The 27,509-nt window shown below is 36.3% G+C and overlaps 1 protein-coding gene across 1 annotated transcript in view; it reads right to left on the reverse strand.

Moving 5' to 3' along the window:
* Nucleotides 1–27,509, reverse strand: part of IGF1 (insulin like growth factor 1) — a 50,267-nt gene that overhangs the window by 1,458 nt on the left and 21,300 nt on the right. Inside the window, exon 3 of the mRNA XM_009288379.2 lies at nt 8,155–8,336. Within this exon, the coding sequence (XP_009286654.2) occupies nt 8,155–8,336 (182 nt within the window). The remainder of the gene's footprint in view (nt 1–8,154; nt 8,337–27,509) is intronic.

The following is a 27,509-nucleotide window of genomic DNA, read 5'->3' on the forward strand; positions in this document are numbered from 1 at the left end:
ATTCATAATGAAGAAATGTCTTTGTTAAGAATCTGCCATTCTAGATGTTTTTAGTCCGAAATGCAATACTAAATGAGGAAGAAGAGATTAATCATCTAGTCACTATTCCCGTGATCAGTTCAGTAGGATACTGGCTTGTCTTCATCAAATTTTGCTAATACTGCTATAGAATAGCTTCCTTAGCATGGATCGAATACAGAAACAGAAATGTCAACAGAATTCTGCTTATCCATAAATTAAAATAATTTTTGCTGTTTCAAAAGCTCTTCCAGCTTTTCCAAAACTACCTTTTCCGTCTTTAGTTTTCCCTAAATTGTACCTTAGTTTTCACCCTGAAGCACTCATTCCGGATGAACCCTTCAATTTTCACTGATTTGCACTAAAATCATCATTGCAGCACTTCACAGGAGTCTGCCACTGTTAAGGATCCTGCCTTATGCTACAAATGCTTATACTGGTAACAATGAACTAAGAAAACAGGAATTTCTTGACTCATCTGCCCTGTTTTTTTCCTTGTGGAAACAAAGCAAAATAACCTTGTCAATGCTGCCCCTAGGTTCTCCTCTTTGAAGAGAGTTTGCTAGCATATAGGAAAAGTTATATGTTACATTTTATTTGCAGAAAGTCATACATTCTTAAAGACTGCACACTCATGATTTATAAAATAGACAGTGAGAGCCTTATTATGAAACAACAGCCATTTTGCATTGCAGTGGCTTTCAAAGTATACTTAGATTGAAAAATAACTCTATGTTTCCCAAATGAAAATATAAATTCTCTCCACTACTGTTGTTGTCTGACTTTAAAATTGCTTTGTCATCCAAAGAGACCAGATAGTAACAAGCAGCAGGGTTTCAGTTATAGCTTTTAATACTGACATGTAGATGGAAAAAGAGCTGTCATAATACACTTCGAAATAGCGGGAAGATGGCAGGTTACTTCTAGAGCAGTTTCTCCTCTGGAATCAGCATTTTGATGAATAACTACAAAGAAGTGGCACTGGTGGTGGCAGCAATAACATGCATGCCAGAAAATGCTTTGACCCACATTACACATTTCAGGTATGCAATGTTAAGACCGTTGGGGAAAAAAAAGTGTGAATGCCTGAATCAGGTTCTCAGACCTGCATTTGCACTGGTATAGAAAAGCTTGCCTTGTTTCTCAAGTCTTTAGAAAAAAGGTAATTAGAAATAAAATCGTTATCTGTGATGCCTGTTTCATTATCAGATCCTCTGAGCTGATATTCAGACCCAGGCAAAGACAATAAGCGTTTTAAGATGGCAGATACAAAATGTCAACTTTGCATAAGTCAGTTCATGAAGAGAGAAGCGCAGACTTCTGACCTATCACTTTAAGCCTGGATCTTTGGAGACAGGGCAGCATTAACATAAGGATAACAACTACCTCTGTGATAGTAAAGGTCATTTAACTGAGATGGAAGGGTATTGGAAAGCATGCAGCAGCATTCTTATCCTATTAGGATGGATATTCAAACCTCATATTGGCATTAAAAGATCTCCTGCTTTATTGGTAATAAATGGAAAGTCTAATGTTTGTAGTAACAGGCATGATATCTTAGCTACGAACTCTCTGGGGTCTCTTTGAAAGCTTTTCAGTTCTGTGGGCAGTGTGATCAGTAACATAATAACAAGGCTGGAAAGTAAGCAGTGGGAAAAAATAATTTTCTGAAGCAAAGAGGCCAAGTTCTTCTATCTGTTACACCTAAAGGTTCCCTTATTGGCTTGGTAATGTGGCATGGCTGTAATAGAAATTAGGATTTGTGCCTTTGTGCATATTTTGGCCTGTAAATGTATCTGTGAGTTGATACTGAGCCAATTACAAAAGAATCTGTCAATCTTGGAAAGATTAATGAGAAATAATGCAATACTTTTTCTGTTTTCTTAATGGCATTTTCTTAAACTAAAAATATTAACATCTTTTCCCTCTCTCTCTTAGTCCCACTTTGTATTTATTTAAATTTTGAAGATTAGATAAAATCTGAAAAGGATTTTTGAGAGAATCCACTTCCTATTGGTACTTTGTTGGTAAATATATTTATGTGTATTTTCCACATATGAGGCCTAAAGAAGAATAAGGACTAAAAATCTGAGGAAAAGCAAATTATGTCAAGATGTACACCTCTTTGGTCCTTTTGCTCAGGGTGCAAGGGGATGGCATAGCACTATGTTTTTTTGCTTTCCCTCTTCTTTATTTACTGGATATTAAAATCAACCTTACCAGGGTTCACATTCACGTAATAATTTTCAAGGTACCTTGTAACCTTTAATTGATAAGAACTTTGTGCCACTGGTTCTGTGACATTGCTTCGCTCAAAAAGGTCACAGTCTTCCCTCACGTACACAATTGTTGTGGAAATAGCTCAATTTCCTTTGCTTGAACAGAGAATAGTTGTTTTTCAAAGTTCTATTCACTAGTTTTCCAAACTGCTGTTAAAACTTAATTCACTTAAGGGTAAATAAACTGAACTTTTGTTAGCATTTCTCAGAAGAGAAAGAAATGAGTGAAAGAAAAGCTAGATGGAACCGTGTACACTGAAGACAGAACTTTAATTCCCCTTCTTGCTCCTGTTTTGCAGTTTAAAACTCTAAACATAAACTTAGTGTAAAAATAGGCAAAACCATTACTTTGCTTTCAGCACAAATACTGAACGTTTCTCCCTGTTCCTTACTCCTACTTTACTAGCTGATGTATTTCCTCATTAAATGAGATTTTAATCTGAAAGCAATGTCAACAATTATTCTCATAGTTTTAGGTAAAAAAAAATCTTGATCTATAATGTGCTTTGGTTTCACACCTGTTCTCTTTGTTATAAAATCAGGGACATCTTTCTTGGGTTAGAAATGCTGACATATGATTAAGTTGTGTCCTCTTTAATAATCTCTGGTTATATACATAACTAACTGCAATTGAGGCAGAATTTTATAATGGATTTGTATTATGCAGTTGATCACTTCCTGTTTTTTATCAGTTCTGGCAAGATGAATACCTAAGTATCTCTCATTTTTTAACAGTAAGAATTCAACTGAAAGCTTTCAACAGAGTATTCAAATAGCAAGAAACTAAACAAAACAGGCTTTGGATGAGCATAATTGATGAGTGATCATGAAATGAGTGAACAACAGATTGTGCAGGTTGCTTGGATTATTTGATCAAATGTTTAGGTTTTCCTTATTCTTAAAAAAATTATTATTATTTCTCATGAGTTTTCAAATGAAATCTATTACAAAAGAAAATTGCTGCAAGACTAAAAGGAATATTTGCTGGATTGTGATCCTGCAAAAAATTACCTGTGTTTAAATGTACAAGTGTTTTAATAAAATTTAATTTTTTACAGTATTTTAACTTTGTTTTACTGGGGTCTTGTTTTGAATAGTATTATAATTAATGCAAAAAGGTGAAGTAATAAATTCAGTGGCTTAATTAAGATGGTCAGAAGCAAAGTAAGGGGATTTTGAGTAATATTAAATTCCCTGAAATCTGAATCTGAAGTGAGACTGAAAATAGCTCAATGAAAATCAGTTTCACCACAAAAAAGATAGAACTGCAACAAATCAAAAAGCTTTAATTTGACTTTTTGAGATTAAAATGTTTTGCTTTGGAAATACAAAAATATTCAATTCCAGCAGTTCCAATGTGAAACTTCTGACTTTCCCTTTTCAAAACATCATTGTTTTCATTCAGTGTAGTAAAGAGATATAGAGAACTAATTAATGTCAATAATATAAATATTAATAATAGAAAGGTATATACAATGAAGTAAATTAAATAAACTGAAAAAAGAAAATCAATCTTTATCACCCTTGGTCTTAGTGTTGCAACAGGTTCTAAAATTATTCTATTCCCTTACCTAAATAGTCCAGAACAGTTGTCCTGAATTATTTTTTTTTATTTCATCAATCTGAACATTAAACTGAAAATCAAATTTAATCACCTAGTTTTCCTTAGGAAGCCCATTAGAGAAAACCAATTTCATTACCTGTAGTTCTTGCATATTTTATGCCATTTCTGTATTTCTGGTCAGCTGCTCTTGTACTGAGGAATCTGAATGATCAGGGCAATATATTCTAGAACACAGATTGACTGAGTGTAGATTATATGGATAGATCCTATTCTATTTTAAAGGAATAATTTACCTTTGCAGATCAAGTTCAGAGGAACAGAAACAAAAGATGCAAAGTAAATGGTTTACTAAATCTTAGCCAGCTATGTTGGTTTTGTATAAAATCTGCTTCAGAGATGACCGTTACAGCAACCTGTGAAGGCTATTGAAAAAATTATTTGTATAAAACTAAAGCATTTTCTCATTGACCAACCATTGTCCAGTTGTCACCAAGAACACAACTTTTCTTCTATGCTAGATTTGAGCATTTAGAAACAGAACTGCCACTCACTGTATATTTCCTGTACCCCAGCTTGGATATATTTATTGTTTCACACCGGAGAAAGCAGTTTGAATGCTCCAGAAGTCTCTCAAACGACAAACAGTTTTTTCATCCCAGAGTTGCTGACCAGGCAGGTTTCGACTCAAAAAACCAGAAAGTATTTCAGGGAGTAGGGGAGATAGATACTTCTTTTTATGTAGGGGGGACACACTCTGGTGAGAGTTTGGTATCCTTTAGATAGATGTCTGAGAAGGATGTTTGACTGCTGGGCACCAATGGAAACTACGTCTTACTGTAGTTCACAACTTACTCATGGCCCACAGTGCTGAAATCCAGCTGGAAAGGTACTCTGAGTTATCCCATCTGTTCACTAGAGACTTTAGGGTGGTTAGCCTGTAGCTATCACTTTGTGCTCTGATGCGCACCTCATTTCTCTCTGCAAACTGTTATGCATGTTTGTTGCATTCATTGGCTGCTCCAGTTTAAGGTAATTTTGTCATGCGCTGAGTGCAAAAGAGGTGGTGAAAGCTGGGCATCTAAATTAGGACAGAGTTAAGGCTGGGTATGTGCTCCATTGTATACAGCAGCCGAGGCAATAACCAAGTGCTTCTAACTGCTACTTCTTTCTTAATTTCTTTTTTTGTGGATCTGTGAAGTACACTGTGTATGTAATACCCCTAAGTATATCACAACAATGTGTTTATTTCTTACTTTTCAGTATACTTTTATATTTATTTGTGAGTAAAGGTCTTAGAACAAGACAAATAATAATCCTATAGAGAACAAAATATTTTGTTCATCAGCTACAAACAAACAAAACTCTACACATACAGTCTCTGTAATTGGATTAAAACTAGTTCTTGATGTTGGCTTTATAGCAACAAATAGGCATTTTGGGGTTCCCAGCCCACATCAATCATTCAGTGCCTGGTCCTCATCATTCAGATTTGTGCGTGTAGTGTAGCAACACTTGTTTGTAATGTAATGACTAAAGAACAGCATTAACATAACCTATAAACAGAACAACAGCCCTGCTCCATTGAAGTAGGTTATTCTACCAAATTGTGCGTAGGAGAAATGATCTGCTCAAGGAATTGGGGAAGTAGACCATTTACAAAAACACTTAAACCAAAACACAAATCCTGGGTTTGTCTATTAAAAAGGTTGCCAGGAGATGCCAAATAAAAACTACAACAGAAGTATTAAAGGCATAAGAAACTGATTGTGTATGAAATCTGAGAGTAACTGTACAACATCTTATATATTCCACTTAATCCTGCCTTAAATCTTGTAACTAAACAAGAAAATATTAGAGGTCATATATATTATCTTATATATATTCACTTTATATGTATAAGGTATGTACCTCATATAACATATAATATTAAGAGAGAAAAATATTCTAAATAAAAAAAAAATTGCTCAACTGAAAAATAATTTGACTTTAGTATAATTAATTTTTTAATTAAAATCAGTGACATCTCAACACTATGAATTAGCTAAATGCATTCATACTGGGGGAGCCTATCCAAATAAGAAAGTATGAACATAGCATTGTCCTTCTTAATGGAGGCATGTACAGCTGACTGCAAAAAGAAAAAAGAAAAAATAATTACATGAGAATGTGTACCAGAGCTTTTTCACACAGAGTTTTTCTTAATGAATTCTGTTTCCCTTCTCTTCCTTTCCCTGTATTTTCCTTTTATCTATCATAAATCTGAATAATAGTTTCTCCTACCCCTTCTGTATTTTTGTTTCCTCAATCTAATTTTCTCCATCCACAGATATTAACAAAAAATTCAGTTTGTTTTTCCCATCAGATTTCTGTTATTTTATCAACAAGGTCGCATCAAGAAGCATTTATGATTTTTCTGCTTCTAGTCAGTTCTCTCCTTTTCCATACATTTTCTTTAAAGGTGTTGTTTTCTTTAATATTAATTCTTCTCTAATTTTATTTTCTCTCCCTTTTTCTCAAAATTCTGTCTTTTCTGTGTGATGCACCATGGTTCATTCAGTTCTTCGATATTTCTCATCTTCTCAGCCTCTTTGATCTAATTCCCTCCCCTTTCTTTTCTTCTGCTCTTCACTGTCCTTTTACTGCCCTTTTCATCTCTTGATTTTTTTCTCCTTTTAATTTCCTGGGTGATTTCTTCTGCAGCTAGATTCTCCCAATTACTACATACTCCCTCTAATTTTTTTCTTCTTCCAGTATCCCCTCTTGCACACTACTTCCCCTGCTGCTGCAGAAAGATGCAAAGCCTGTCTTCTGTTCCTTCCTGTTTGTAAGAAAAGTGTTTTCCTGCCTATCTTTTGAACTGGGAAGAGGACAGCTGCCTGAAGAATGACATCATTCCTTAGCACTCCAAGGAAAGTGGTATGGAGATCCATCAGAGAGCTGGCAGGTATCTTGTCTCCTTTTACTTGAAGTTACAGAATGTTTTACCCATCACCTTAGCAACAAGTACAGGAAGGAGCACACAGATTACTGCCAAGTCTGTTTTCTTCTTTTCCCACAAGTCTTAAATGTATGTGTGCCCAGACAGGAATAAAACACAGCGTTTTCTTGTCTATAGTTGAGCTCTACCTGAAGAAGACTTCACTTGTTGTCATGTGTGCCTTTTGAGATGTTCACGGCTAAGGTGGTGCTTCCCAGGAAGAATCATACAGGTGAAAGCATTCCATTCCATGGATTAACTTATGGAAAAGAAATGGATGCTGGAATGATTACAATTGTTCTTTTCATAAAGTTGATATCAAGGAAATTAGTATATAGTGCTGGTTTCCTGACTTCCTATGAAATCTTAGGATTTCATGCAGTTCCATTTCTTATAAGAAAAAATTTTCAGATAACTGCAGGAGTGGGGCCAACATATGTGTAGGACAGATAGGGTCAACAGCAATAAAATATATCACTAGAGGCTTGCAGCAGATGACAGATAAAACAGATGTTCAGAGCTCAAAGAGAAGAGACAGTTGGACATGAGCTTAATGGTAGCCTAGCCTAGCCTAAGATGGGTTTTCTGAACTATAGGCTCTGTTGAGGAGAGATGAGACTTAACTACATGTATGCACAGTATATCTAGTATGACAGGAACAAAAATCTGGATACTCTGAACTCCACAACTATACAAATAATGCTGATGAATATTTGAAGTGCTTGGAAAATATACATATTAAACATTAAATAGTTAAAATGAAGTATGTAATGGTTGCAGTGACTATCCAGTTAATTTAGTTCTGATTAAAAAAAAAAAAGCCAAAATAATGCAGAAAGAAAAAAATCATTTGTTCGTTTACAAGTAAAATTAATAGCAGAAGAGCTGTGTTTTCCCTCTTGATCACTCACTCTACCTCTTCCTGACAAGGAAGGATGAGTGAGGAGGTTCTGTATAGGTCAGTTGTTAAACATTCAGTGTTTGGTTTCTCTTTTGAAAGAAGTCTTAGGTGCTATTATGATTGGATGATGTGAGTACTTGTCATTTACTACCCAGTAGCAGGATAAAGCCTCACAACTACTAGCTTTCCATCTTTCATTCAGTGTTCTAAGAGATGAGATAGAACACACCATTTCCTATTTATTTCCTACCACGGACGCTATTTTCCAAAACCCCACTAAATCTCAGTGTCCCTAGTAGGCAGAACACATCAGTTGTTTGCTATGTTACCAGTCTTGATAGAATTTTCCTTCCCTAAAATAGGTAGGTTGGGGTTTTTTGTTTTGTTTTGTTTTGTTTTTCCCAGCCTGGCCTACCTTTTGTGCTTTTGGCATATCAGTGTGGCGCTGAGCACGTACAGAGCGTGCAGATTTAGGTGGCTTTATTGGAGCACAATACATCTCCAGCCTCCTCAGGTCACAACTCTGGAAGCAGCATTCATCCACTATTCCCTTGTGGTGTAAGCGTCTACTGCTGGATCCATACCCTGTAGGCTTACCTATTCAAAACACAAATGGAAAGTTTTTATGTTAGAAAGAAAATGCAAAGATCTCAGCAGCAATCATATTAAGTTGCATTATTTTAACTGAATCACCAACGACAGTTGTAGAGGCTGCCTGTGTGTATCTATTCTAAGATATTCCTGGAAATGGCCAGCTTTGATCTCTGTCTATAGGTGGTTGCTATTTAAGCATTCGAGCAAAATTACATCTTCTTAGAAACGTATTATTAAAATACTTTCTTGAACTGTCTTGGCATTGAAAATGGAGAGGGAGGAAGTTGAAATCTGGCATTTAGAAGCCTTGCAAAGGAAATTTGCCCTTTAGGTTTTGGATGAAAACTGGTTGTTGAGCTGACTGAGGTAGCTGGTGTTTAAAGATCATAGATCGTGCCTGTGTTGTAGGCAAGTATTTTCTAATGAAAAAGGCTACACTGAGCCACTATGTGAAGTCAGAGTGTGTGCCAAAGGGGAAATAAATACTGTATACCATTGCACAGGCTGTAAGATCTGCAAGCTCAAACACTAGTGGGAAGCAAGAAATAAGGTAACAAAGTAACCAATGAAGTGCAGCAAAAATAGGAAGATGGTTGATGGAACAGGTAAAAGCAGAAGATTTTATATTCAGTAGCTTCGCACGAGATAGGTAATGGGACTGACATAACGTGGTCTTTCCTGTGTTTTGTGTTTGCACTGGGCATCTGTAGAAACTACTTGACTGGCAAATGTTTTGCATTTTTCATTCAGCTCCAGTAAAGGGTGACATTTTCATTCATAGAACTCTTACACGCTTCTCTTTTTTTTTTTTTCAGTGATTTATGACTTCTTTAGTAACTGTTGATTTCTCTGCTGTACTATGCAAAGATTACAGACCCATTATTTCCTGGGCCTGTTGGTATGCAACCCAGTTGGATGTGCAGTTGCCCTGTTATGACTAACTAGAAATGAAGGAACAGTAAATTCACAAAAATAAGTATTTGCTTACTTCAAGTATTTTAAAATTCTGGTAGAATTTGGTTTCAGACAGTAAAATTCTGAAAAGATTAAATGTTTTGTTTTGACATTTTCAGCATTAAATGTTTCCATTTACAGAATGATCCACATTGGTTAAGAACCCAGAAATATGGAAAAAAGGAAAGAAAATGTCACCAAGAGCCAAAAAATGAAGTAACTCAATTCAGTCAGCTCTACCAATTTTTTTTCTTGCTTTTTTTCTTTTCCCCTTCAGTTTTATCACTGAGACCAAAAATCTGTTATTCACAGAGTTTGGCAGGGGTTTACGTTTTAAGAAATTACTCAAGCTAGATAAAGGATAAGAATATCAAAAAAGATGAAAATTCAGTTTCTCTTTGGGAAATTATTGCCTCCAATGCTTATACAGCAAATTCTAGGTTAACATCCGTATACTTGTCCTGCAGTTGTCAAGTTGAAGACAACACTGCATTTTGCAGTTCTCTGTGATTAAAACATACGTCCACTGATGAAGAACCCTTGAGGCCTTAGTACATCCATAAATGAAAAGACCTCTAGTGGTAAAGTATGTCTAACATTTTAGCCAGCAATACAGTCAGCTAAGAACTAACTATCCCTATGAGCTTTGTAAACCCAGACAATAGGTTTTTAAATGTCTTTTTTTTTTCCCAGGGACTATAAATAAAACAAAAAGAAAAACATGCTTACTTAGTATATTGCAATCCACAGAGGGGCTCTATACTGTACATTGCCTGCTAAATTATTTGTTTCATAAGACTGATCAGAACAGCAAGCCAGGAGTAGATTACAGTAATATTCTGATTTGTCTATGTGTGTGTGCATGTGTTGTTTTCTGTGTATCACTGTAAAGTATTACAAATATTAAGACACAGAGTTTGTTTTTTTTTCCCCTGACTATTTTCACTCACTAAGTTACAATATAAAGTACAAGCTTCTCCCTGGAGATTTTTCTGAAGTCTGTTAATCAGGTTGTCTTAGCCTAATACTTTTAAAATTTAGCAGTCATGATAAAATATGGAGTGTCATTACTGTGCGGGATACCCTGAGCCGTTCCACATTTTGTCTTGCTCCCATTTAAAACATGCAAGGGCAAATTCTGTTCCTGGATATGCAGGCGTAACTCTTCCTGATAGATCCAGCTGAACTGTAGGTACAAAAATTGATTAGTTAAGCTTACCTTTCTTTTCTCAGTCTGCCAGGTTTTCATAAGCAAACACTCTAAAAGCTTCTGTTCAAGAATACTCCTTTAAATGGTATTTCACAGCAGCTAACAGGCATAGAGGTTTGGTTGATTCCCTGGCTACTGCTAATAGTAAAAATAAGGATGGCCAGTTCACTGGTCAGTTTCACCTGGCTTATCATGACCTTTCTACCTAGCAAAGAAGTTACATATTCAAAAAAATCTCTATCAATCCAATAGAAGAAATATCAGGATTAGAAATATCTTGCACTTCTAAGAATCTTACAAATGTTAGCTCCTCATGACATTCATGCTAGGTAGATAATATTACTTCTAAGTGACAAAAATTAGAATCAATAAGATGAAATGTGCTGGCCAGGAACTTCCATGAGTTAACAACAGAACTTGACAGAAGAAATCTTCCTTCCATGAGTAGCAAGACTATAAATGTCTAATGACTGATAGTGGCATTTTTTATGGGATCCATTGGTATATGAAGGGGTTATAAAGGAAATAGTCAAATGAAATGTAAAGTTTGCAAGGTCTCAAAATTTGTTGTTTAATGTGGTTAACATTTATCTTTGTCATGATTAAAGCCAAAGATGAACTGATTCGTAGAGGTGATTTTTTTTTTTTTTAAATTTTTCTTCTCCTTTAAAAACAAATAGTTCTTTCCAGTTTGTCTGTGTTGAGCCTGTACTTGTACAGTATTGCTTGTATTTTGCCATTTTAAATTTAGCTCAGTCATATAATCTGATGCTTTCTTTCCTTAATTATTTTTTTACTCAAGACATAAGATAAAACAGTGACATCCAATGGGTTATATAGCGTTCTACCAGTTTATCAGTATCATTTCTTGTAAAAAACTTATGACTTATTGGTAAATGCAGTCATTTCAACAGGAATACATTTGTTTTTTCTTTGATGGTGCATAAAGTAGAGGAACTAGAGCCGTGTACTCTAACTTTTAATACCATCACTCATTTATTTTTGTATGATGTCTTCCCAATAAGTCAAGCAGGAACTTATACAATTTTTTTGTTAGTTGGAATTTGTCAATTCTGAGTTTTATTCTTATCTAGCTACAATCTTGTTGTGTGATTACATGGAAGTTATTTTACCCTTCAGTGTCTGAATTTAACCATTTATAAAGTTGATAAAATACCTTGAATAACCCATGAAGCATTGCCTGCTTTATTTAGTAATCAGTAGCAACATTTCTCCTGCACTATCATAGGCATAAACAGTTAATACAAATCCTGAATCCTGGAATCTTTCAGGTGAAAATCTCAGTGTACTTCAAAATTATTTTTACTGTAGCCAGACCACAGACATCTACAAGTTGTTTCTCTTTCTGACAGAATAATGACTTTATGAAGGAGGATATAGTATCTTATAGCTCTTTAAAAAATCTGTATGGTACATGTAACAAGTTTGGAATGGAATCACTAACACATCAGTGATGTGGTCAGCAATGAAACTTGACATTTATTTATAGGCTTAAATATTCATTTTTTCATGTATTACATGGCATACTAAATGCTCATCCTTCATAAAAAGATAACATTATATTGCGAATTCAAATGGTTTTATTTTTTTCTTTAAAAAAAAAATTTCCAAAGGTTTTTGAAAGACCTAAGCCATCAAGTATGCTTAAAATTCATATAAAATAGAAAGTGATATTACCTAAAGTGCTGTACAACAGAGCAAATAAATAGGGAAGAAAAAAAAAAAAGGAGAAATTATTCTTTTTCAGTAATCATGATTCTGGACTTTACTTTTGAGACGTATCTGATGTCCAAATTAATTTGAAACCAATAGATTTTAAATTGCTGCTGTCCTCTTAAATGTTGCAGTATACAAAAGATGCTATCACAGACAAAGATGAGATAAAGAATTACAAGGAGATACTACCACTTCTACAGATATTATCAGTATTTGACCCATTTTCTTCTGGAAGGACTGCAGGATCAGATGGTCCCTGTTCATGAAGTTACCAAAGTATGCACTTAGATCTAGGCAAATATTCAAGCTCCTACATGGTCTGTTGGACTAAAGCACCTCTTCAACAGTAAGCATATGCCTGAGTGCTGCCCTATATAAGGACTGATGTAACTAAGCACTTAAGTTAATTTCTAGACCAAAATCCATATTAGTAAATAAATGGCTGGTGGTTCTGCACACTTAATACCAGTTTTCTGTTCCTTAGGTTTTTTTATGGTATTGCCTTAAAATACTGGCTGATCCTGCTGTGTCAGTATACTGGGCACCCATATAGTTCTTTCTCATCTTTCTGACACAATTTGAGTGCTGCCTTCCAGCTGTTATCAAAAAGTTCCTTATATTTACTCAACCTTCAAAGTGCTGCCTATGGACATATAACAGTCCTAGGCATTCCTTTTTGCTGACGTACACTGATTTCCTCGGAGGTTTCTTTCCTTTCTTGTCAGTTGCTAGCTCAAAAGAGGCTTCATATCATGTAGGTCAAAGTTTACGTACTAGAATTTTTGGCTCTCATTTAATCTACAGTACCAAATATGTGAATGTTTCCATGTGCTACATGCAGATACAAAGTTTAGTCGCACTGTTCTGAAGTCCCCTGAAAGCAGGCCAAGGTACAGAATTCCAATAGTTAAACAGCTGGCTTCTGTACTAACAGCACTTCCCTTTAAATAATGCAAAGTCAATGGAGTAATTCAGCAGGGCTTGTTTACGCTTGATTTCTTTGTTCCCCCCCTTCCCTCCAAAATATCTCACTGGTGCTGCCATTGGTTCTGCTCTACTGACGGTTTCAATGTGAGAAGCACTGGTGTAGGTGGACTACAGAGGTTTCAGTTGTCAAACTACCTAGGCATTCTGTGGAGAATTATAATCTACTGTTGTAGCATTAACGTTAGAAATTACATGAGAAATAGCCCAGGATAAACACAAAGCTAATCTACTGTTTAGGTGACTCTAGGAAGAACTGGGGTAACGTTGCCTGTCAGGAAAAGACCTGGGGGTGTTGGTCGACAGCCGGCTGAACATGAGCCGGCAGTGGGCCCAGGTGGCCAAGAAGGCCAATGGCATCCTGGCCTGTATCAGAAATAGTGTGGCCAGCAGGAGCAGGGAAGTGATCGTGCCCCTGTCCTCGGCACTGGTGAGGCCGCACTTCAAATACTGTGTTCAGTTTTGGGCCCCTCACTACAAGAAGGACGTTGAGGTGCCGGAGCGTGTCCAGAGAAGGGCAACAAAGCTGGTGAAGGGTCTGGAGAACAAGTCTTATGAGGAGGGGCTGAGGGAACTGGGGTTGTTTAGCCTGGAGAAGAGGAGGCTCAGGGGAGACCTCGTCGCTCTCTACAACTACCTGACAGGAGGTTGTAGCGGGGGGGGTGGCGGTCTCTTCTCCCAAGTAACAAACGATAGGACGAGAGGAAATGGCCTCAAGTTGTGCCAGGGGAGGTTTAGATTGGACATGAGGAAAAATTTCTTTCCTGAAAGAGTGGTTAAACATTGGAACCGGCTGCCCAGGGAAGTGGTTGAGTCCCCATCCCTGGAGGTATTTAAAAGAGGTGTAGATGAGACGCTTAGGGACATGGTTTAGTGGGCATGGTGGTGTTGGGTTGACGGTTGGACTTGATGATCTTAGAGGTCTTTTCCAACCTTAATGATTCTATGATTCTATGTCCTGGAGCTTTTATGTGACTCTCTATATTTGCTGTACATAGTGTCTTTTTTAGCCCAGCAGTGGAACCCAAGAATGCCATTTAGAATGTAATTCAGAAAAACCTAATAAATCGGAAAAACAGTGAACTTACTTCTAACCTACTATTAGAGTCAATCTTCAGCTATAACTGAAGCAGCTTTTAAAGTAATGCAAAAGGCTATTGACCTATTAGTATACTATAACCTTGTACTGAGAAACTCAAGAAGTTTCCATCAAAACATTTCCATCAAGGTAACATAATTTGTACAATTTTGAAGCATTGACAGCAGTTTTGGGGTACCTCTGTGAGGGATCCTTCAGAGAAGTGTGATGACAAACATTTTTTCTCATTTACCACTGTGTCCAGTTCATAGCTTGCAGTATCTGGATGTATGTAAGCATGCTATGAGGCAGTAGGTCAGTCAGACAGAATTTTTCTGCGGCCTGAACAACAAGGTTGAGAGTCTGTGGTACTATATTACAATGTAGTAACTGAACAAGTACATCCTGTATGCTAGATCCAGACTGGGAGCTGGTGGTTGGAGTATTTTTAAGTTGCATGTACTATCTGCCTTATGGTGGCACAGAAAACTAGGGATGCTGAGTTTGAGGTTCATCTTACTCAGCTGTACTATCTGAAAATTAGGGATCTAGTTTAAGATAGTCAAGTCAATGAGCAGGTGTGTCTGGAGAGTGACTTATTCCTGTTTTGAATGCTTTGCTTAAAATGAAATGAATCCTTGTCCTCTGAAAGAGCCCGTGTTCTTTCATTGACTATAGACAAAGCTACTTGATCTAGTCTTGAGTATATGTGTAACTTCTTCTAGGTAACTGAACTCAAAGAAAATGAATTCCATTGAAAGTGATTTGTCCTAAATCACAAAATGTATGCCACTGGTGGAGTACAAAGCTATTCTCTTTTATTTCCATTTTAACAATTAAATATAATGACACATATTGTTCTGAAAAGCCTACCAGCCAGTCTACTGTTTAATTATGTATCTCCGTACCTCTTCGACTATGTTCTATATATCAGGCTAGTATTCTTGTCTATTTTTGCATTATGAATGTATACATATGTAAAATAAGAGATTGTTGATATCACTTTTCATCTCGTGATCTTACACAAATGGTTTAATGTTATATTGGTAATACTTCTTGAGGGTACTCTGGAATTTCTAATCTGTATTTGGAAAATTATGCGTCAATGTTCAATCAGCAGGAAATGCCTGTATTTTGATACGTCTATGAACTGTTAAAACAAACAAACAAACAAGCAAACAACAAATCTTGTGAACTGTTGTAAAGTCCCTTAACAGAAATACCTCAAGGTTTAAATGTTGCAAAGTAGGCAATCTGATTTTCATGTAAATAAGTTGCATGCATTTTGAAGCTATGATATTTAATATTTAGCTTTCATTTTCCTTCAATGTTTTGTTAGTGCCAAAAAATAATTATGCTTAGACTGATTTTTGTTTGTATTCATCAAAATGAGCATATATTAGCATTTATAAATGCTCAATGAATGGATGCTCTAGCTCCGAAGTCTAATTTAATATGCATGAGAATAGAGGATAAGCTTTATCAGTATGCACAAGTAAAATCTTTATGAAAGCATATGCATTTGTTAATATTGAGATATTGCACTAGAGCTACTGCTTTGTGGAATACTGGATTGCATTAATTACTGAGTCTAAGGCAAGAAGATGTTTGCTCATTGCTCTGAAATTCTAGGTGAGTAAGACTGGGAAAACATAGGCAGTCAGTTAGTACTGATCTGTAAGAGAAATCTATCAAGACTTCACAGTGTTTTGCCTGAATAATTAAGATTTATAAGCTGCACCTTATGAAAAAATGAAAACTCTTTGATGCTTCAAATGGAGAGTAAAATAACTATTTCACTTCTTTAAAGTCAGCCGACAAATGTAGATTTATTCCAAAAGGTGTTTTAATTTTTAGTTTGTATGTCTGTGTTTATTTAGTCTGCCACACAGTTGAAGAAGGTAATTTTTTCCTCTAGAAATACGCTTTCGGAAGCATTTTTTTTCTTCATTGTGTATTTAATTGAAAAGAAAATCTCCTCTTCCCCTAAACTTATTTCCAAAGTACAACACTTGTAACAATTTCCTCTCACATATAGCTGCACTGTATTCTGCCCTTTTCATGGAACGGCTGCTTTGGAGGCCATTAAGTATACTGAGCATGTGATAGAGCCATTATGCTTCACACAGTAGTTCCTAAGCCAGTTGCAACGTGTGAAGGGAAAGACCTATAGTTTTGTGAGTATTGCACTGGGATATGAAATGGAAATTTCAGAGTTTAGAATTCTTTTGAGGAAAAATAATAGCAGAAAGAGTGGGAAACAATATAATGTATTATTTTACACCAATTCAGTGCTCTAGAGGGTGAAAACCTTGCCAACCTAGCACAATTTACAAGCCTACGTCAGATTCCAGGGCTGGAAAGTGCCAGATGCTGCCAAAAAATATATACTTTGGCAAGGGAAATGCTTTGCTGGAAAGAAATTCACTATTGCAAGAATAGCCAGGTTTATCAGGGTTTAGGACAAGATAATTAGAAACCAGTAGGTCATTGTTACATTTGAATATTGCCCCCTATATTGCATCAAGGAGGACAATGGTAATACAGTCATCCGTCCATAATGAGAACGCATTCTCTCCTCTTCTTGTATATGCTCTCACAGTAAATAATTACTGCTTACTCTTGTGTGTGGTGACAGGATGATCAGTCATGATAGGACCTTTCATACCCTTCTTATCCCATAGCCAATGTAAAACTGCCTTTTATTTGGATTACCAAACGAATAACAACGCAAACCCTAGCATCACTAAAGTCACCGGGCAATCTTTTAGTGCAGTCAGGATTATGTCCTGATAAATCAGGTCCCAGAAGCTACTTATATATAACATGATCCAAGGTCTATTAAAATCAATGAAAAGACTTCCATTGCCCTTAGTAGGCTTTGCATCAGGCTGATAATGAACAATCACTTGTTTTTTCTTCCAGCCTTACAGTTCAGTGAGTAAATACTCTCTTAGTGTCATCTAGAGAGATTTGCAGGGAATAGATATGATGTGATTCCTTGAAGAAGGTAAGAACAAAAGAATACTGATGTACAATGTGAAGCAGAATGACTGCTATGTGGTTCATGCCACTGGCCACATAAAAAGCAGTACATTGCTTTGCACTGTGTAATCAAGTTTTTTATTTCTATAGGTACTCTTTCTCAGCTGTATTCTGAGAAATGAAAGCAAATAACAAATGACAAACATGGTACTCTTGTTCCTGCATTTTGGAATCATCATCTGGTTAGAGGCAGAAGGTGTGAATGGCTGTTGCATTAAGTAACTCCTGTCTAATACCTTTCACATTATCCAGGAGTGCACCTATTGACACACGTTATGATTTTTATTTCTATTTATACAGCAGTAGCACTTACAGGAGGGTAAGCAGTTGAGCGCAGGCCAGTGTCATCTTATCAACTATAGAGGTAGACAATTTTCATTCCCTTATAAGAAACAAGTGTGACAATAGAAAAGAAAGCAGGAGGGAGAAAGAAGATAACAGTAAGAGCCTGGCTCACTTCTCACTTACACTAGTTTTGTATTTGTCTAATGCAGTTAACGTCAGCGGATTTACTCAAATGTGCTCTAAGCTCTAGAGCTATAAGTTCTGTTTAGTAAGATCTGATATCATTGCTGAGGGCTTTGTCAGCAAGAGGCATCCAACCTTGTACAATGATGCAGCAACAGAGCGTAAGGAATAAACAAGATTCAGCTTTGTACCCGTGCAGTATTGTCTGAATCTTGTTTAGACTTTCAGTTATTGAACCTTGTTGTACAAGTCAGGATGACATTACTTTAATTACTTCAAAAATTACGTTAAGCGTGGTAAGATGACTTAATGCTTTTGATAGAAGTCCAGCATGTAGTTTTCTTATGGCCAACAATTTAAATGTGAATTATTTTCCAGAAAACTTATTTTTGACTGTCTGTTACTTTTGGTGTATTGGGATACTTTTACTTGTGAAGATTGACTTACAAGGTTCCTGATTAGCAAGGACAAATTAGCCACTACATTCAGAAAGGGAATTACGACAGAAAGATTAAGAGACAGATTGTTTTATCTTCACTGATGTTAAACAGTACTTTATCCTAAATTAAGAAAGCTCTTTGCAGAGAAAGATAGTACTTAATTTGAGTAATATTTATGGAATCTACCTATCAATTGTTTGCACAAGAGAAGGCCGTGACAGTGCCAGGAACTGAACCTACATCAACATAAGCATGAGGTCAATACTTTAACCATATACCTGTCTTCCTTTAACGTTATTTTTGAGTCAGTAGGGCATGTAAAAATCTAATCTTGAAATGAAACATTCCTTTGAGGTCATGATGCTCCTGTTAAACTTGTCTAATGAGATAAAAGAAAAAGTGAAACTTTCCAGTGGAGTACATAGTCATTAGGGAGTGAGGATGAAGTCACTGGGATAAGAAAGGGACAGTGAGTTGTGTCTGGAAACAAAACCAGAACTAAACCTAGCTAAAATGTACTGTTATGCTTGATTCACCTTTCACTCACACTGGTTTTCTACCAGTTGTAGCTCCATTCTTTAGTGATTTAATACTGCAATAGGAGCCAGGAGAATCAGTTCTAGTGGCAGGAACCTAAAAAGAAGTCTCTGCTGAATAATAAATGAAGCTACTCTTGTTCTCCTTGACCATCCAGCTCACCTTGTTATTACTGAAGACAAGCAGGGGGATTATAAAGGAACACTGGTATAGTGCAGGGAGAAATTGGTTCCAGTATAACATCTTAAATACCAAGACTACAGTTTCTATAGGATCGTTGAAAATGGAAGTGCTTATAGGTAGTAAAGTTGGTTTATGAAGCAAATAGGAAGTAATCCTTCTTTTACAGGGCTGACAATGCCCTCTCCAGTCACACTTTTTAAAAGGGAATGTGGTTTCTGAGTAGATTTTATTTAAGTTCTCACTTGCCAAGTTTCAATGGCCTTTTCAGGGAAGTTCAAAGGTTTTAAAAGTTCACTTCCATTTAAAGAGAAGGTTTTCTAAGTAACCAGAATTATTCCTTTCTTTTACTATTTCCTTCCCAACTTGTTTAGACTTGATTAACGATTGAAACCTCCGCATTAGTTAAAGATGTTTTTCAATGTCTTCTCTTACTTGGCAACCTTGCTGTCCTTTTGTTCCTCTAGGTTTGTTCTGTGGGTCATGTAGGAATATTATAAACTTTAAAAGGGCCGTGACAATATTGAAGTTGATCTGGCTTTTAAATTCCACGTGCTCACTGACTTCTCTTGAGCCACAACTTTGTGCATCCACAATCATTTAAGCAAGGGAATCCAGTTCAGCAGAAAAGTAGGATGAATAAGTATGCTTACAATGGTGTAGACTTCTCATTTATCTTACTGGTGTACTGATGTGTAAGCTTAATGGTGACTCTGTAAATATTAACTCTGTTAGATGTGCCTCAGTCTACAAAATCATTCTTCCCAATGCTGGGCCAGTGTTTTTGGACATCATGACATCCACTTCATCAGGCTGAGCCTATCCCTGCTCAGGAGCTATTGTGGTTATGCAAAAAAAAAAAAAAAAGTATTGTGGAAAAATGAAAAAAATACTTGTCTTAAGCATACTTGGCCAGTGGAGGGCTTACATGGTATCACAGAAAATGAGAAAGTAGAACCAAGTAATTCCTATGAAGTGCATTTCTAAAGAATCTCTTTTATTCCTGTATTGGTTATTAGAAATCACAGCCTTTTTTAATTTTCAAGCCTTCAACACCTATCGTTCAATTTTTATTCCTTTAAATGCTAATAAATCTCAAAGCCTGGAGGACTTTGAAGAAAGCTTTTGATCATCTGAAAGCATCGATTCTTTTGTTGTTGTGTTGAGTTGTGTCTGAAGATATTTCTTGGACATAGGCATCAGTCTTAAGGCCTTTTCAAATATTTTTGTTGTGAGTCTTTAGATATTTAGTTCTGTAGTTACAAGTAACTTAGCTGTATTTTAAATTAATAATCCAGTATAAAAATATGACACTAAGAGTCAAGCTGTACAAAGGAAAACTATGTTCAGGCATACTCTGTTAGTACCCAAAATTTGACTTAATAAGATCATAAATATTTTCAAATAACTATCCTTAAGTAGCTAACTGTAGTTAATCCTACAATTAAATCTGACATAGCTATACATAAACTGAATCAAATAGGATAGAAAACAATACTTCCATACTCAAAAGACACCAAAACACCAAAATCCTTGTAATTTCTTCTTCTTTGCTTCTTCTATCTCATTTGATACAACTAAAGGAATGGGAAAATGTTCAGGGGAGGTTAAGTCATTTTCAGATGTTATAGATGTGCAGTTAAAGAAGGTTTTTTTAAAACATATTCAAATTAACTTTGTCATTAGCCACTCAAATGTCATTAGAAAGTGGAATAATTTATACAATTTCCTCTGACTCTGCCTCCTAAAAGTGCTATTGCATAATTGTGATAATATTTGCAACCTCCTGCACTTTTAGTATTTATACACTTTCAGTGTGGATGTAGATGCCAGCAGTACAGTATTTCTTTCTCTTAGTCCTTCTGTATCAAAACTTTTTAGACTTCTTTCCATTGAGAGTTATTTTTGGATAAAATATGACCATTGGTCTCACTGAACCTTTGGTCAAAATGTATACCAAATGAAACTTTTCTGTGGTTTGGGAAAGTTGGATTAATTTTTCCCCCTTGTTTTTCATTTTGCATTCCTCCGAATTCTTCTTTGCTAGCCGGAAAAGGAGGTGCCAAAATAACCCAAGGAGGCTGTGCAGCCTGTCCGGAAGTGAGAAGTTCAGCAAGTTTAGTGAGAGTGGTTGTTCACGTAAGATTTCCAGCATAAGGGCCTTAATCAGGACGACACTTGAAACTCATTTTCCCCATTTGTGAAATTCAGAAAAGTTTCAGGTCAGCATCCAGGATAAAATCCTAAATGGAAGTAAAATGAAGTCACCTTCACAATTCTGTTTGTCTAAAATGGGTCTGAGTTTTCTCTTCTTTGCTTCTAAATGATTATCTAAACTGCATCTCTTGTGATTTTGCTTAATTGTTTGCAATCTCTCCTCATCTGTCAGTTGCTTATGCCTCTCATGCATTACTTGTCGTCTTCTAGTATCACTTCATAACTTTTCTAATGAGTTTCCTAAACTCATTCTAGCATTCTAGGTATTCTTTGTTTATCCCTCTAGCAGTTAGACAGCAGGGCATTAAATAAGTTGTTATCAATTTAAACTTCATAATTGTTTTGACTTTCCATCCAGCATCATAAAACTGCTATGCAATCAACTGTGATCACTCTAAAGATTAAAAACACAAAAATTATCTGTTGCATATGGTTTTCTCTCTACAATTTCAGAATAATATTGGTTTTAGACCAGATAAATTTAACATATAACTCATTTAGAATTAGTGGCAATAAAATACAATCAACATAAGCATCGTCCTTGCCTTTTTCTTCTAAGCTTAGTGATACAAAGCATAAACCAAAAGTTTTGGTGCAGGAAATAGCTGCATATTATGGACCTGTGTAGGACCGAATGTCTGTCTATCTCTCTTTACGTGTCTGTCTCTCTCTACTTGCATGACTGTGATCTTTTGCCAACAGCTACTATGCAGCATCTTCATAGAATGCTACAGGTACCATGGAGGCATATGCTGCCTCTCCAATGTCTTCTTTTGTCTTCAACTGTATATATTATGTGAATATTACATGAATTACATGCTGTAGTGGTATATATAGAATTTTTTTTCTCTATCATATGAGATAGAGAGATGGAGCTGTTGTAATGAAGCCGTATCACTAGCAAATAGATCCGAGCACTGGAATTTCCTGGATATTATTTAGATTATAAAACAAACTGGCTACACCTCTGGAAGATTTGAGTGATCAGCACATAATAGATAAAACTTGCCCTAGTGCATAGGGTTTACAAAAAGGCTTTCTGTCCTTTAAATGCTCCTTATCAATTGTTCTTAAGGTCAAGGTCTACTGAAAAATTTAAACAAAGTCTTTATCTGGCAGGGACTGCAGTTTATTTCTGCATCATTCTCAGGTTTTTGGATTCCTTTTTCAATTAAGACTGGTTTTATGGCCAGTCACACATTAGCCTTAAATCACATTATCTGTAACGCCCATTAAGACTAGCTGTAAGTATATACACCTTTTTTCCTTCAGTGTTGAAATCCAGGAGGTTTTATAATTGTTGCATCTTCTGGCCAGCGTGTGTTGCTGGAATGCCTGGAGACTGACAGTGACATTGTAGTCATTGTTTTGCTTGCGTTATTTGTGTGCAAAATATGGGTGGTAGGTTCAGTTTCTTTTTTACACTAGAGGGCTCCTTCACACTTGGTTAGCAGTGTGGCAGCACCTACAAGTCAGAGCAGTGGAAACATGCCGCAGTATAAGGGGATGCCTGCACTATAGGACGTAACAGGCTCGCTGCGTCTTCGCTTCACAGAAACTGCTTCTGCATATCATGATATTGTCACCTCAAGAGCAGCATCAGAGAGGCTTGTGATAATTTTCCCTCTGTCTTACCACATAATATGGGAAGAACAGAAACGCTGTGGAACTATTTCTGAACAAAGAGAAGTTAAGATTCGCTCCCTGTTCAGTTTATAGGTACACATGAGAATGGTAAATGCCATAATCACGCCAGCTGGCAAACCGGAAATCTTATCTTGAATGTTCCCTAAAATTACGGTCACTAGGTAAGATTTTTAGAGGCTATTGAAAATCATGTCGACTTGCCCTTCTGTTGTTGAAGCGGCTGAGTTAATTTAATTTCAGCAGTGGGACCAGTATTTTTACAGGTTGAAGAAAATGCTTATGCGACCTCTGCATGTTGCAGTAGTTTTTCCTGTCAGTATTTGGATCTTGGACTACAGTGGCTCAAATAACAGAGGAAAACTAGAAAGTGAGAAGAAAGCTTAACTGTTGGAGGAAGGCACCCCCGTGTGATAACTCCTCTTGACCTTTTTTAGACCAGAATTTCAGATAGTTTTGACCTGTAAATACAGTTCTGGAATTTGAAAAATAAATTGATAGTGAAGATGTGCAAATCAGAAAGTAAAACACTTCTCAAATATCTGCCCTGTACTCTGTCCTTTGGCATCTTTTCTGCATTATTAATAGTTTTCTTAATTGTCTATATAGAAATTTCTTAGTATTAATCAGTCTAGGCTTTCTTAATTTCTAGTTTAAATGAAGTATTATGGTAGAAAACCAGCAAATTTACAGACAAAATAGCTGTGTGCTGTAGTTCAATAACCTTTGAAGTTTCTAAAATAACTGAACCATATTCAGTGAGACAGGTTGTGTGGTAAACACTCTTGTCCGTTCAAGTAACAATATCAGAAATTTTTCCCAAAACACTGAGTTATGTTGATATTTTAAAATATTGCTGTTGATCTCCACGGCTTAAGCACTTAAGCCCTACCCCTCTTTGTCAGCTTCATGCTTGGGAAATGTCGCTGGAGTGACAGCTGGTGGAGTGAAGGCAAAGAGCAGAGAGGAAGCACTGAAAAATGCTTGGAGCATGTTGCTGTATAGGAGGGAGAAATGATACTAGAAATATAGAAAACAATATATGGCTTTTAAAATCCACAACATGCTCCATCCTATGTAAAAGACTGTTTAGTATTGGTTGTAATTAAACTTATATGCATGATGAGCCGTATATTTATCAGAACTCCTTGCCATTCTTCAATAATGCAGCAACAAGGAAGATTATCCTTTCCCCTACTCCAGGATGACGTCATTGTACTGATAAGTAGGACTTAGGAAAGGTTTATGTTCTTAGCACTAGAATTAAAGAATATAATACTCCTTTTAATATAGTAATTTCTAGCTCTACTAATTTTCAATGTTTATCTTACAAGATCATTAGGAAATTCAGAAATCATTTCTCTGGTTTGAGAGAAAAACAGTGGGGTGATCTAAGGATAAAAAAGCACTCTGCTCTAGTGTTCCTCTACCACTGTATCACATCTGGCAAGTATCGACAAGGTCTTTCAAAGTGATATGCTGTAAAATTGTGAAGAAATGCAGCCTTTAAAAATTCAAACATATTGTTAACATTTTAGTGTTGAAGCTGGTAGCAATTATTGAGTACTATATTTGTTTCCTAATAGAACAGACGTTCTTAATTTATTATTTCACATTGTAAATTTTCACATTAGACACCATACTGGCTCAAGATAAAATATCAGTGATAGGACACTTGTTCTTTCTTTTTATTCAGAAGAAACCAGACATTATTGCACCATGTCCTGTATCTTGCTCAGATTCATTTGACTCATTTCCTTACAGAAATTGCTGAAACATCTCCAGAGTTCTTCATGGACCATTCATTCATTATTGTCTCAGTGCTCTGGCGCAATTATATAAAGTCGTATTTAGTGGATATAGAAGAAGAAAGATTAAGAGTTAGCTCATCTGGATGGGCTATATGGCATCTGGTATAGCTCAAGCTGGAATCAGTGAAGGGCAGCCCAATCCCTAAAGAACAATTCATCCTGTCTTATTGCACAAAGCGCATATAAATGTTTGAAAATTAAATACTTCTGCAAAAGCAAACTAAATATCCCATAACAGTATCATCAACCGAGCAGGAGAACATAAAGTTTGGTAATCATACATATAAATTATGATTGTTTGGCACTATAATATTACCATTGACACTAATAGTTGGAGCAGGTAACAACACTTGAACTTCAAATTACCTGACATTTTCTAATATTAATCTCTGTCTTAACGTTGCTATAACTTAACCAAACCTTAACTGTCTGGGATTCAGGTTTTGTGCATTGTGCATTTTTGATAAGTTTTTGAGTTTTTTTGTTTTCTTCTTGTGAAGGAATGGGAGAGAGAAAGGCGCAGCTAAAACCATTGAGTTGTTTCTGACAATAAGATTAGAAGACACATGGTTTTGCCCCTATTAAAATGTAAACCCCCCCCTTCTCTGAAGTGTATGGCTGTTTTATTGAATAACCCTTGTGCTTTTGTGATGTGAAGGTGGAATTCAGGGAGGAGGCAAAAAGGAAATTACTTTGGTTCAGATATGTGCATTTGTGTCCTGCATGTGGAAATTCACCTAAAAATTGCAATTTCCAAGGTTCTAAGGTATTTATCATTAAAGGTAGGTATAAGTATTTATCAGTCCAGTATAAGTATTTACTGGTTCAGTTCTCTGAAGAGTTGGGCTGCCACAAGTGTTTTTCTTTTTATACACCCCCTCATGATAATTTCAAGGAGTTGTCATCTGGCAACTCTCCTGCTCTTTAGAATGGCTGCTACCAGTTGTTACTGCTGGTAACAGCAGTAACATAACTGAACCTGCTGTCTGATACTGACATTTCCCCATCTGAACACTGAGGTGAGGTTTCTCTTAAAAACATTTTTTCTTGGACTCTACTGAGATTGAAGTTAAACGAGATGCGGCTACTTTGTGGTTAGGCGATCTGGTGTGGGTATTTCTGTAGAGATGCTTCACAGCCTGCTTCACAGTCTGTGCTAACCAGGGCTGCAGGATTGACACTTACATAGCTAACCACTGACATGCAATTGCTAGTACACAGTGCAGTTGCTGCCCAGCCTGGATCTGGTAAGAAAAATTGGACACAGTTGCATGTGCTGTGTGTTTCTGAGGGGAGAACTGTCCTTGAAACCTGGTTCAAACATGATTTACCCTCAAAGGAATCAAAGTCCTAGTTCAGGTAAGGTAGCTGCCAAATACAGAACTTTATTAGCAACTTTTAAAGGCTCCTCTGTCTTAAATTATGTTTTCTTTTGATTCATCATTTTTACCTCTTTCCAGTTGAAATTTTTCTGCCTTGCTTGTAACACCTTTCTCTTACTGCTAATTCTCACCTTCTTTTTTTCTGCGTGCAATTCTGAGGTATAATGACTGTTTTTAAAAGAAATATACTAGAGTATTGACTCCTTTAAATTAATGATGGATATCTCAAAGCTTAGACTAAGGGATTTTTCTTCTATTGTTCCTGCATTAAGAATACTGGAAACTTTTGAACAGAGTTACTATTAAATTTGAAAGAGTAAAACTTTTCTCAACTGATTTTCCCAAATCAAAATTACTTAGCAATTCTGAAAAATAATACCTTCACAGTTCATTGACACAGTATTGACCCAGAACTGACAGATATCCTACCTACAGGGAAGTCACTGACTTCAGGGAAGTTAACCTCATGGGAATATTGATAGAAACAGGACTAGGAAAAGAGCATGCAAGGCAAGTGCGCTCTTCTCTGAGGCGACTTGTTTGATTTATTGCCTCATCTCTGTGTTAGCATTGGCAGAACATTGTGGAGAATGAAAAGAAATTGCTTACTAGGCTCTACCACTTTATTGAGAGGATGCAAGGAAAGTGGTGTGAAAAGTGAAATGTGTGGGGAATTAGAGTGAGAGCACAGTATTTTGTTGCTGGCAGATGTCTGCTAGGCTTCACCATTTTACTGGGGTGGTACAATTCAGTTGTTATGACACATCCAGGAAGAAAAACAGAAAACACGAGCTGGAGGCTTGTAGAAAATTAAATGATGATGACTCAGAACTTAAACCCCAAAGTAAAATGAAGATTGAAACACTGCACCAATTTGTTTAGCAGAGGAATCTGAAGCACACATGAAGAAATGAGCTTCCAATTTATTGAAGCTTTGCACTGATCTTCAGATGAAGAGGGTAATATTAGAAAGCTAGTGTCAAGGTGAAAGGCAAGGATGATTACAGATAAACTGCAAGCTGAGCTTATGTTTTTGCTGCTATTCCCTTTTCAAAACATTCTTTTTGTTCAGTGTGTAGTCAGCCCCACATCTGCTTCTGCTGAAATCCAAGGAAAAGTGTTTCAGTGCCTAGAAGTGTTATTGTTTGACTCGTTTGGCTGGGAAAATGAGTCTCAAGTAACCTATGAACTCTGTGCCATATACTTGCAGTAAGCAGAGGGCCTGCTGGGGTGATCTACTTAACTTGCCGTTAAGTTTTATGTAACTGTTATAGTATTGTTTAAAAACGGTTTGAGGGATTCTCTGCAGAAATATGGCATACATTAACTTCTAGTTTGAAAGTAGTAGCCAATTTTTATCCCTTATGTAAACAGATCTATTTTTATTGTATTTACTGAACTGTCTTTCTAAGTCTGATAGACTATTACCTGTAATTTATCATCCTTACTGCAATGTGGCATTTTGCTTAAAACTTTAACTGTTCCAGTG

The sequence above is a fragment of the Aptenodytes forsteri genome, unplaced genomic scaffold (genome assembly GCF_000699145.1).
Source record: "Aptenodytes forsteri isolate BGI_AS27 unplaced genomic scaffold, ASM69914v1 Scaffold56, whole genome shotgun sequence".
Taxonomy (NCBI): Eukaryota; Metazoa; Chordata; class Aves; order Sphenisciformes; family Spheniscidae; genus Aptenodytes; species Aptenodytes forsteri.